We start from the raw sequence: 13,085 nt of genomic DNA on the forward strand, positions 1-13,085 counted from the left end.
TAAGAGACAGCCCAAGGGGAGGCTCACCAGCTCCTGTGCCCAGCCCCTCCAGCTCCCAAGGCCACAGGAAGTGCCCCTCCCCGACACCCAGCTTTGTACAGAGAAATTCATGTTCCCTGGTTGTTAATTGAGTCACATTGCAGGAGACAACCAAGTTGGCCTGGTTAAAGCCTCCTGCGTCCTGTGGGAGCAGCGCGCTGGCCGCATGGCTGTCATCAGCATTTTCCATGCACGACTCAGCCCTGTGCTTACAGTCCCCTCCCACCCCCCAGCTGCCCTACCTGGGCCCCAAGGCTGCAGTCCCTGCTATCCACCCCAGGAGTCACCTGCTGAGGCTGCCGGGCCACAGGGAGACCACAGCCAAATTCTGCTTCCCATCGCCAGACCGTGTGCAGGGCAGGCGGGCAGACAGATGGCTGGCAACAGGCCTCCAGCCTCTGCGCCCACAGCTTACAGGCCAAGAACCACCTGCCCTGCCAGAAGCCTTGGTTTACTTGTGTGAAAAATGGGGATAATAACACTTATTCCTTATGGTTGGTGTTGGGAGGAATCCTTGAAAATAAGCCAAGAGGCAAAGGCATCCGGCTTGTTGCCCGCTCCATCCTGAGCATCACGGACACCAGCCAGGCCACAGAGCTATGCCAGGACCCAGGCTTTGGAGCAGGGGAGTAATCACAGGCCTCCCTCAGCAGGGTTCGTCCACATACAGTGCTTAGAGCACTGCGAGCACTCGGCCAACGCTCCATAGCACAGGGACTATAAAAGTGTGCAGGTGTGTGTGCACACGCATGATCGTGTAGAGGAAGGGTGCTCAAGGGCGTTGCCTTCGTGTGTAGGAACGGATATTCATCACCTCTGGATATCGACCTGCAAGGTCGTTTGTGGGACGCTGCATGTGGGTTCATGGTAAGGGGGATGGCAGTGGAGACTGTTCATTGGTTGTGATCTGGGCACCGCCTCCATGTGCAAGTGGGTGTCTGCACATGAACACCTCCCAGGGAATCCTTGGGGGTCTTCCTTCAACCCAGAAAGTCTCCATACAGGGAAGACCCACGGTGCTCATTACTGCCGCTCAGTGGAACAGCGAGTCCTCGTGGCCCAGAGCAGGAGGCGAGGCCAGGGAAGAGGGAGAGGGGGGCCGGCACCTGTTGCCTTGGGCTCAGCTGTGCAACAGCCAGGACGGCTGAGGCCCCCAGTCAAGGGCACAGGAGAGAACCACAGAGCTTGGAGGAGGGAGGGGCACAGTGGAGAGGTCTCTGTTCTAGTTTGCTGGTGGGAAGACTGTGGGGCAGGGAGAACAGAGGAGTGTTCCCTGTTGCTTGTCCAGGACAAGGGACTGAAGACCCCCATATGCTAGGAGATGGGTGCCCTGATCATGGGGATCACTTTCCTAAACAGCCATTTCCCCAGGGCCATTATTCCTCTCCCCTGAGACCCAGACACCCCCAGGACCCAGAGACAAGGGCTTGGATCCAGGCCCCAGCTCTTCCCTGGTTTTCCACCCCTGGTACAGAGAACTGCTGCCCCATATGGCAGTCCTTTCCCTAAACAGCAGGAACTACTAGAAAATTCCTCCTTGGGCCTAACAGGAGGCCCCCTCCTCTGCCTTGCCTATGACCCCCCTCAGTCCCTGCAGTCACCACATTCCCAGATTCTAGAACCATGTGAAGTCCGTTCATCTTCCTGGCCAGACCCAGGTGGTCAATGTCTTCTACCAAGGAGAGAGTCTAGAACAGGACCGAACATTTCACGGGCAGCCTGAGCTTATAACTGTTAGTCCTACAAATGGGAGGTAGGTCTGACCGCCTGGCCTTACTGCCCACCATTAGTAGTGTGGCCACGGGTGTGGAGTACCACCCTCTCCCAACTAGGGTTGGGTCGAGTTGGATTGGTTTTTTTAAGACAGAGTCTCACTACATTGCCCAAGTTGGGCCTCAAATTCCTGAGCTCAAGTGATCTTCCCAGGTAGCTGGGACTTGAGGGTGTACACCATCACACCTGGTTCCTTTTTTTTTTTTTTTTTGGTTCTTTTTAGTTATACATGACAGTAGAATCTGATGCTTGCTAGCAAAGTGACCTTGAGCAAATCGCTTTCCTGGGCAAGCTCAGTTTCTCCATTTGTAAAGGGAGGGGTGGGTCAGTGTGGATGACCTATACTGTGCCATGCAGCAGAGCCATACAGGGAATTTCAAACCTTCCCATTGTCCCATGTTCAAAACAGTAAAAAACAAAAAAGGTAAGATTAATGGAAATAGAATATTAACTCAATCTCTCTAAAATATTAAAATGTAATCAATGTAAAAGATATTAATGAGACAGTTTACATTCTTTTTTTCTTTTCCCACATTTTAAAAATCCGGTGTCTTAACACGTGCAGTGCAATCGGAGCAGCTAGGATTCCAGAGCCCCAAACTCACATTTGGCTGGAGAGCAGGTCTTGGTGCAGGTGCAATGACCCTGTGAAACAGTCTAGCCAGTGACATCTTCAGCCAGGAGCTTGGTGCCCACAGACACATCTGATGCTTTCCCTGGACAGGAGCAGGCAGGAGAGCCTTGTGGGGGTGGCTGTGCAACCAGGCTTCTTGCCCGTGGTCGCGTGGCAGGCATTCTACATGTATACACTCGTTTCATCCTCACCACTGCTTTGTGGGGTGCAGAGGTGAACTTGTGAGGTGCAGAGGTGGACTTGTGGAGTGCAGAGGTGGACTTAAATGTGACAGAGGCCACATAGTTGGTGCCGACAGAGCTGGAACTTTCAGATCTGCTGGCCCCAAGCTCTTCCAGCTCTTCTGCAGAGCCTGCCCCCCTGAGCTAGTCCGGAGCTACAGGGCGGTAAGGATTGCCTGGGCAGCTCGAAAAGAGAGGGTGGGAGCCTGCCCCAGGCTCCAAGTAGGGTTGTTTACAGGACTAAGGGACAAAGGATCTCTCGGGACCCTGCTGTCTCTCTCTATCCACATGTCTGTCTCTGAACAACCCTGAGAGGAAAGATAAGTTCCCTGAACTGGTACTAACATGAGTGAATACACAAGTTGTGCACTGCTCAAAGATCCACATCCTACAGGTGAGTGGGATCTGAAATCTGGTTTCCATTGGCCAAGTTGTGTCTCCTGGCACCAGGCTGCATCTACCAAGAGGGACCTTTATGCTTCCCACACAGGCCCTAGAGGTTGCTGCAGGCTGAGCTCGGAAAGCAGAACAGAGGGGCAAGTTTCTCACTCTGGTGCAGAGCTGTGAAGCCCTCCAGCAGGGAAAGATTCTTCCTTCCCCTGCCCTTTCTCAGAGGCTGACCCCTGCTGAGGTGTGGCCCTCGCTCCACCCTCCTCTCTCTCTCTCTCTCTCTCTCTCTCTCTCTCTCTCTCACACACACACACACACACACACACTGCTCCACAGTCATTCCAGGAACAGGATTCTCCTCCCCAGAACAGGACAGCCTCAGGACCTAACCAACGCAGGGGTCAGATCCCAGGCCTTGGATCGTTCCTTGTAGGAAGAACAGAAACAGCCCTGTGCCTCCCCCCACGCCCCAGCATCTCCATCCTCCAGTGAAAATGGAGGCATCTGCAATGCGAGGCCTGACTTGTTGACGTAAAACCTCACTCTATATTCCACCCAGGTTTATACGAGTGAATTATGCAAATCTTTGATGGAAAAATATTCCCCCGCACATCCTTGAGAGTGTAAAACCTTAGTCAATAATTCATACTCGGATGTCTCTGACTGCAGGCTTTTTCTTCATTATAACTTGCACCTCGTTATTTGTCTTTCGCGTTTTATTGTATATCTTAGTGTAATGCTGTGCATTATAAAATTTATCTGCTTCATTATTTGATGAGCCGGGGCTAGGGAATATGCTGGGACCTGGGGCCAAGGCCAGCCTCAACATCCAATCCCGCTTGACAAGACAGCAGAGGGGGTGGCTGTCTGCATGGCATGACTTCAGGGAGCCAGAAAGGTCATCCCCCGGCACCTGTTCCAAATGTCCCCCTTATCCCCTGGCTGCTGTCGCAGGTCAGATCCTTCCAGTCCTGTGGCTTCCTTCCTTTCTCCAAAGACTTATTTGTCCATAAAAATCAGATGTCCCTGGAGAGTCGGCTAGGAAGAACTTTGTCTGAGAAGGGCTTTAAAACTGGAGAGAGAAATCCTGAGAATACTGGGAAGAAAAGGGCAGCCACCAAGACAGAGCCAAGACATGGTGCCAGGAAATAGGGGCAGAGCACCAGCTCTGAGCAGAGAGAAGACAGAGCCCCTTTTGCTCCACTGCACAAGCAGACCAGCGACGGGGCTGTGGTGACAGGTCTCTGCTCTGTAGAACCCGTGTGAGGAGGGCTCCTCTGCTGAATGTGGGGGTGGGAGGTGTCTGGGTTTGGCGGCCTAGGACGTGTTTCTGGATCACCCTCCCAGGACAAGAGCTACTGAGCACCTGCACTCTGAGCGGCAAGTTTTCCCAGAAAGGTGGTGAGGAAAAGAGAAGCCCAAGGATCACCCCCTGTCGCATCAGACTGCTCACTTTCTGGGCCTGCCCTAGAGATGGAGTGCCAGGCCTCTGTCCTCCTCATCTCAGGTCCCCAGGTGTGCATGGTACCCTTCGGCCAACTGCCATTCCTGACTCGGCCACTGGTTCGTTGCCTGTTCTCACCCTGAAATGTGACTCCCTGCCACCAAAGGCCATCCTCCTCCTGTTCAGTGACTCCCAAACCCAGCACAGGCCCTGGCACATAGTAGGTCTCCATGTATGCTTGTGAGACAGATGGATAGTGCCTTCCCAGATGCCCGCAGTCAAGAGAATTTCTCCTGAGCTGGGTGAGCGCTCATCACATGCCTCCAATGTGCACGCTGCCCCAGGCATTGGGTCTACCTTCAGGAGGCAAGGACCCTGACTCATTGTCACATGTATCCCCAAGGCCTGCAAGTTGTCTCGTGATGGCCTAAGAGCTCAGTGCATGTTGGTTGAGTTGCACAGAGGAAAGGGGACAGGACTCTGAGTGCTCCTGTCCTGTCTCCCCTGTCCCTCCCCTCCTCCTGTGGCTGGCCAGGTGCTCAGGCCCAGAGGAGGGACCAGTGGTTGACAAATGTCCTGTCAGGGCTTTGGGAGGAGTGGATGACCAGCCTGGTTGGTTTTTTGGTGACTTTCTCAGGACATGGGTCAGGGTGGGGTGAAGCTGAGACCCTGTTAGTGTCGCTGAGGGTTGTCGGTTGCGGTGGTGCTGTTCAAGGGCTTACCGTGGAATTTTGTTGGAAAGCTCAGGATGGAAATAAAGAAGCTTTAGCTGTACAGACAAATGGAGACCCCAGGTTCAGAGCAGGGGTCTTGACCTGGTCCAGAGACTGCCTACAATTTGATTTGGTGAGACTGGCGAATTTGAGTTGGGGGTGGGGAGAGCACATCTTCTATTCTCTAGCCTCTAAGTGAAATTTAGTATTTCCTGCCTTGCAAACATAACCACAACCCACAGCAGTACAGTATGTGTGACTGTCACCAGTAGAAATCCACAGATATTTTCACATCAGATCGCATTTGTTGCAGACATCTCAAAATATCACTTGTGCTCATCTCTAGCACAAAAGCTCAGTAAAATAAGACAGTAATTATAAGACCTACTGGTAGATCTTTTTTCATGAGTAATAGAGAAGCATGAATATATGATATACAATATCCAAAGTCTGCTTTTTAATGTTTTTAATATTTATATAACCATATTTCTGTAATAACCAGTTTCCCTTTTAATTCTATGTATGTTGTGCATGTAAAATAATTTTGAAACCAAGTCAACTGACATCACCAGAGGGGTACAGGGAATGTAAGAAGTCCTGGTGAGGAGGGAGCTATGCATCCCAGACATGGAAGCAAGAGTGACCAGGGACAGGCAAACAGGCTCCCCTACAGGGCTCTCACATTATCAGACCTTCTCCAGGGGCCTGGGGATGGGGCAGTGTGGGCGGGTCTTCTGCAATACGTGCACCTCCCCGGGATTGCTCCTGAGACCCTCATAGTGCCATGCACCTCTTTCCCTCCCCAGTCCCAGCCATGATCACCTCCCACCCCAACACCACCATCGCCATCAAGGGCCACTCCAAGGAGCTGAACTGCACCGCGCGTGGCGAGCGGCCAATCATCATCCGCTGGGAGAAAGGGGACACTGTCATTGACCCCGACAGAGTCATGCGCTATGCCATAGCCACCAAGGACAATGGCGATGAGGTTGTCTCCACGTTGAAGGTGAGCGCCCAGCCCCAGCCCCAGCCCCAGGCCCCAAGGACCCTGACTCTCTGAAAGTGGGGAGCCCACCATGTCAAATCTGTATCCAGAGGAGGTAAATGGGGAGTCTGGGTGCCCTTCCCTACACCAAAATGTACCTAGCCGTTCCCGCCTATTTCTAGTCCCACCCAGGAATCTCTACCTCGGATCTCACCACATCCCTTTCTAACAATCCCTCAGCCATCAGCTATGTGGGTTCTTCAGCCCTCCTTTCTGGAACCGCTGGGCTCCCCTTCCTCTCCTAGGACCCTTGACCTTTTCCTCCCTGCATGGACCCCTCCACACTCCCTATCTTGGAACATTCTGGGAAGAGAAGCCCTTGACAGAGCCCCTTGTGGGTCCCCCTCCCAGAACAAGATATCCTTTGCTGATACCCCTGGAGTGGCCCCCTTCAGTTGCTGGACTCTAAAAGGCTCTCCCCATTTCCTCCCTCTCCTGCCCCTGCGGGCCATCTCCCAGCTCAAGCCAGCTGACCGTGGGGACTCTGTGTTCTTCAGTTGCCACGCCATCAACTCGTACGGGGAGGACAGGGGCTTGATCCAGCTCACCGTGCAAGGTGCTTTCCCTGCCCACCTTCCTGACACATGTCTGCTCCCTAGGGGCCTGCAACTTGCAGCCAAGTCCACCTCAGAGAGCAGGGAGCAGCCAGCCATGGTGGTGCACTCCTATAATCCCAGCAGCTCAGAAGGCTGAGGCAGGAGGATTGTGAGTTCAAAAGCCAGGCTCAGCTACTTAGTAAGGCCTTAAGCAACTCAGCGAGACTTTATCTCTGAATAAAATATAGAAAGGGCCGGGGATGTGGCTCAGTGGTTAAGCCCCCTGGGTTCAATCCCCAGTACCAAGGAAAATAGAAAAGCAGGGAGCATCTCCAGCACCATGGTGGGGGATGACAGGAAATGGCCTTTGTGGGAAAGCTTCCTGCCCCACCCCTCCAGCCCAAAGTAGGGAGATAGGACCTTTGCAAGCACCTCAGAAGCACCCACTTATTTGCAAGGGCTGCAGCCCCTACAGAATCGATGGGTTCCTGGTTCCAGGAGGGGTTGGGGACCTGGTTCCTGGGAACATGCCCCTAGAGGAAGTGCAGGAAGGAAAATTCAAGTTAGAAAAGTTGGGAGCTCTGCATGGGGTGGGGGATGAGGGCAGCAGCCCTCAGCTCTGAGGAATCCCTGAAAAAGGGTCTGCCCTTTCCCAGGCCAAGGCAAAGAGGCCTCAAGGCAGGAGACCAAACCTGGCTTCTCAGCCTCTGAGCCCAGCTGCTGGCCTCCCCCAGCTCCAGGGTCCCTGGTTAGACCACTAATGACATCACACCCAGGCGGAATCTGGAGGCCAAGCTCCTGCTGCCATCCTCACTTCTGTCCCTTCCCTGCTGCACTCCAGAGCCCCCTGACCCCCCTGAGCTGGAGATCCGGGAGGTGAAGGCCCGGAGCATGAACCTGCGATGGACCCAGCGATTCGATGGGAACAGCATCATTACAGGCTTTGACATTGAATACAAGAACAAATCAGGTAGGTGCCCAGTCAGGGAGCATAGCCTACCATGGCCCCATGTTACACACCCTGCCTCTACCCCTCTGGTGGGACAGCCCCTGGCAAGTGGCCACCTAAGGCAGATACACCAGCACCGTCCAGGGCACAAGTACCTGTGGTCTCTGAAGGGAGGGACACTTATCAGTCTAGAAACCCCAGGCACAGACCACAGAACCCCCAGGCGATGGGGAAGTTGTCTCCAGGGAAACACTCTCAAGGATGAGCTAATTTAAAACAATTTAAAAGTACCAGGCCAAGGCTGTGGGCTGTGTCTTTGGGGCGTAAGGTTTGCCAGGTCACCTGGGTACTCCTGGTTTTGGGTGATGAGGGTGATTGGAGGTCAGAAAGCAGGTCCTTCCTAAGAACGGGTCATGGGGATCTATAAGTCTCTGGAAATGCTTGGATCTAAGTTTCCTGCTCCCAGAACTCTTCTAGAACCCTCTCTCAGGCCCAGCTGGCTCTATGGGGTACAGGGGGGCAGTCATTCCGCATCTGGAGAAACCATGGTGGGTCCCACTGTCGGGAGGCAGGAAAGGCAAGGCAGTGCCTCAGAGGGCACCTGTGTGGCTTCAAGGTAGGAGAAAAAAGCCCTTCTCATTCTGGATCTTTGTATACATTTTTGAACTCAAAACAACTAGTCCATGTTAACTTCTCAAAATAATTTTAAAAGGGAACACAGGAAGAGTCTGTAGAGCCCATCCTCCCTTGTCCCCCCCCAACCCGCCTGCCAACTCCCACTCATCTATTGGTTCTTAGCTTTGAGCTCAACCCCTCCCCCTCTGCTCCTCCCCCATGCTGCCCTGCTGCCCACTCCCCCTCCACTGACCCCTTAATATGTGGGAAACTTTCCTGGGGCTCTGCTCAGCAGGGTGCACTGAGAACATCACACATCTGGGGAGAAATACAGAGGAGAGGCAGCCGGGCAAGACCTATTCTCACATGTCTCTCCCTCTGGTTCCCCCAAGGAAGAGGAACTGCCATCGCCCACCCCAGAGCAAGGAGTGGCAGGAGGGACAGGCAGGGAGGGGGTGTGGAAAGCTCAGTGGCACACTCCCCCTCCCACAATGGCTTTGCACCATTAAAGGAAAAACTCACAGGATACCAAGCCCTGCAAAGGCGGCTAGTCTTTTCCTCTACCTTGGAGCCCAGTCTGCTCCAGAACAGCCCACCCAGATGGGCGTCTGTCACATCCTGGCATTTAGGAGCAGGGGGCCATGAGAACTGCAGCGTATTGCCATTGGATGCAGGCAGAGGCCACAGGCACGGCTCAGCTTCCCCATCTGCAGAGTGGGAGCAGAATGTCTCCTCACGAGGCTGCTTGGGAATTAAAGAGAAAGAGTGAGCCTTTAATAAATGTAAGTTCTTCTCTCCCTTCTAATTCAAATACCTCATGCGGCAATTTAGAGTCCTGTGGGACTTGCAGACTGAAATATATGTCTGCCAGTCAGCCACATGTACCGAGTGCCAATATATTTTTTTTTTTTGCAGAATCATGCACCAGACATGTGGCAGGGAAAGGAAAAGAAATAGGAGAAAGAATATTGCCCTTGGAGCACATGATGAAGTTGGAGGGAGAACACACACTGCGCACACACACGCACACACTTTCAGAACCATTACACAGCACTATTCCATCAAGCCAAACACACCACAACCATATTACGTGAAACCTGCAGAAGGTATCCAAGGGAACAGAAGGATGACTCAAAGGAAGGAGGAGGTGCGGGTGCGGGTGTGTGGCGCGTCTGCGACTCCCTGCACCTGTGGAAGGAGACTCATCTCCAGAACCAAAGCCTTGGCTTGACCAAGTGAGCTGTGTGACCTCCAGCAAGTGCTCAACATCTTCAGGCATCTCTTTATTTATAAAACAGAGACAGGGACACTTCATTGGCACGATGGTTGTGAGGATGAGAGTGATGTCCTATGTAGAAATGGCTGGCACGGAACCTGGCCCATCGGAACCTTCCCTGTGTTCTGGTTGTGTGCCTCCATCCCCCTCCCACTCTGCCTCCTGCCCCCCGACCACACCCATCCTGGATCCTGACCCCCCTCTCTGCCCTCCCCGTGCTTTTGCTGGGTTTTCTGCTACGTTGCTCATTGTGCTAATTTTCCAAGGGAAATTACCAAGTCTGCCCTTTCTAAGCCATCCCACTCATGCTGACTTCTGCAGGCCCCAGGCAGCAGAGTAATAATACATGAATGCTGAATGATAAATAGCACCGTCCACACAAATCTATCAGATGGCGCTGTGCAGATTTAAAATGCAGACACTACATTTTGCCCCTATTTGCCAAGCAAGGAGCAGGGGTGTGTTGTCTGAGGATGGCCCTCCAAACCCAGAAGGCTGGCTTGGGGGCTCTTCTGGCCCTGGTTCCGGGAGCCAGCTTGGTGTGGCATGTCATTGTGTAGGAACTGGAGTGTGGCCGGTGCTGGGATGCTATGAGCTGCTGTTGTGACCCAGGGAACCTGTCTCTGGGCTGCAGAGAGATTGCCACAGGGGGCTCAGAACCATGGTGCAAGGAGAAAATCAGAGATGCAGAATGGATTTGTTTCCTCAGCTCAGGCAGCTAAATGCTCCAGATGTGGCTTTCTTCCAAGATGCTCCCCCTCTACAGCGAATGTGTTTCCTGAAAATCCAGGCTCCGGGTCCCCTCTCAGCAAGCAGCCCACAGAGCAGAAGGCGCTGACATCTCCCCAGCCACATCCTTAGTTTTTAAGAAGAATATTTTGCATCATAAACCCTTTGATGAAGAAAGAGAGAGAGAACCCTTAATGAAATATGTTAATTTGGGAAAGCCAGGCTCATATGAAAGGGAATATTAAAAGAGACGATATTCACCAGAGCCAGCTCAGTACCCTGAGAGAGCTGGAGAGGAAAGAGAAGAAGATAGGGCCCCCAGTTCAGCTCTTCAGAGTCAGGGAGATGGCAGTGATCAAGTAAGGAAAATCAGCAAGAGCCCTCCAGATTTGACTCCGATGCATAGCCTGGAAGGGTTGTGGGGAGAGAGTTGTTTTCTGCCAACATCAAAGAAGATTTGGGCCTACAAGGGCAATTCCACCTACAAACTACTGGTAAAAGCAGGAGAGGAGAAAAGGAGCCGCTCCTCAGCTCCCCCCACCTCCCTGTGATTGGCAGTGAGTGAGGCAAAAGGCAAGGGGTGTCCAGTGTGACTACAACATGCAGAGGAACTCCACGTTCAAAATAAAGGACAAGGGGCTGGGGTTGTGGCTCAGCAGTAGAGCGCGTGCCTCACATATGTGAAGCACTGGGTTCTATCCTCAGGACCACATAAAAATAAATAAACAAAATAAAGGTATTGTNCATCTACAACATATATATATATATATATATATATATATATATTAAAGTAAAGGACAAAAAAAGTAACTGATTTAAACCAACAACATGTAAAGTGCCCAGCACTTGCAAGGATAGGACCAACATTTTAGACCCAGTTCCTGCCTTCAGGGAGCTTAGCTTGTCCTTGGGCTGTGGTCACAGGAACAGTGAGGAGTCCTAGGAAGAGGATACTGTGAACAAAGAGGGCTTTAAATTCTGTAAAGTTCAGAGATGAAGAGTGATGAGGTGGGAAGGGGCACCTGAGCCACTTGCTGCAGAGCTTCCAAAATGTCACAGAATGTTGCTTCATCCTAACAGCAAGGGGAAAGGACTGAAGGGTTTCATGCGAGGGGCGGGCATTGTCAGCTTGGGTTTTGAGAGGACTTCTCTCAGCACCAGGGTGGAGTGCTTGCCCCGGGAGTGGAGCTCCGCCATGTTTGCAGAATGAATAATGGCTGCAGTTGTCCAAAACAGATGGACGGGAAGGGGGCATAGAGTGGATGCTGGGAGGCTGGCAAGGAGGCCATTTCCCTGATCCACATGAGGGAGGATGTGACTTGGCCACATCTCAAGAGGGATGAGTTGGATAGAGTATGTTCGAGAGTTACATGGGTCTCAAAGGTCATTCGGCATGATAGCAAGGAAGAGAGAGGGAAGAGTCAAGAATAACACCGCCCTCTGGCACGCAGGACATAACGTGGCACCATCCCAAGCCAGGAAAGAGATGGGCTGACCAGATATATGGTCAAGAGCTATGTCCTGGACATGTTGAGTTTGAGGTGCCTTTGAAGCCCCTAAGGGGTCAAGTTAAATAGTGGGCTATAAGAGGCTGGAGTTCAAAGGAGAAGCCAGGGATGGACAGTGGCCAGGGAGCTATAGAAGCATGTGTGGGAAATGTGATGGACACTAGGGAAGAGGTGAGGATGGAACCTGGAAGAACCCTCACCAGCCATGACAGAGGAGGCGCAGCTGCCAAGGGACAGAGAAAAACCGACCCAGGATAAGTAAAAAATCAGAGAGCTTTATTAGGAAACCAAGGGAAGACTGTTTCAAGATAAAGGGAGACACACAAGTGACAGCTGAGAGGCCAAATGGGAAGTGGGGTTTGGTGACGCAGAGGTCACCTATGCCCCTTGGAGATACAGCATTGACGTCATAGGAGGGTGTGAGGTGTAAACGGCGAACATTTAAATTGTCCATCCCCCATCCCTCTGCTGCCTGGTAAATGTTACTGCCTCTTCTCCTCAGCCCCCATGAGTCTCCTCCCTCCGCCCTCACTCATCAAAAATGAATGCACTGACTTCTGATCACTCTCGCACTCCTCTAAACACGGGCAAATCAAATGTGATTTGTGAGCTGGCACCAGCTCCCAGGATGCCACAGAGAGAAATGAGCACCTGCCTCCACATTGCTAGTCCGTATCATCCCGAACCAAAGAGGTGCCCGCAGCAGGTAGGAGACTGCATATTTGCAATTCTGGCTTAACCTGTCAGCCACAGAGTGACTCTCTGGGTGGCTGGGGTGTTTTTAAAAGACAAGAAGAAAATAATTTGTTTTCGAGCATCAGCAGCCTGCCATTTTGTTCCTTTGGCTCATGCAACCAAAGAATTAAATGCAAAACTACAGATGGGAGCTGGGCCTGTGCCCTTCACAGATGTCAAGCCTGTGCAGCTGAGAGCCGTGTTTCAAAAAGCATCAAGACCTCGGTTAACCAGAATTGGTGGTGGGGGCGGATATTACTCTCCTGTTTTATCAGCGTTCAAAAACTTCTTTTTAAAAATATCTGTCTAGGGCTGGGGATGTGGCTCAAGCGGTAACGCACTCACCTGGCATGCGCAGGGCATTGGGTTCGATCCTCAGCACCACATAAAAATAAAATAAAGATGTTGTGTCCGCCGAAAACTGAAAAATAATATTTAAAAAATTCTCTCTCTCTCTCTCTCTCTCTCTCTCTCTCTC

The 13,085-nt window shown here is 52.2% G+C and overlaps 1 protein-coding gene across 2 annotated transcripts in view; it reads left to right on the forward strand.

The window, feature by feature from the left end:
* The window catches only part of Dscaml1 (DS cell adhesion molecule like 1), a 305,196-nt gene that overhangs the window by 253,860 nt on the left and 38,251 nt on the right, over positions 1 to 13,085 (forward strand). For both annotated transcript variants that reach the window (XM_015489664.2, XM_048795821.1), the window contains 3 exons: positions 6,021 to 6,220; positions 6,719 to 6,815; positions 7,637 to 7,765. In XM_015489664.2, the coding sequence (XP_015345150.2) occupies positions 6,021 to 6,220; positions 6,719 to 6,815; positions 7,637 to 7,765 (426 nt within the window). The remainder of the gene's footprint in view (positions 1 to 6,020; positions 6,221 to 6,718; positions 6,816 to 7,636; positions 7,766 to 13,085) is intronic.

Source organism: Marmota marmota, unplaced genomic scaffold (assembly GCF_001458135.2).
Source record: "Marmota marmota marmota unplaced genomic scaffold, marMar, whole genome shotgun sequence".
NCBI lineage: Eukaryota > Metazoa > Chordata > Mammalia > Rodentia > Sciuridae > Marmota > Marmota marmota.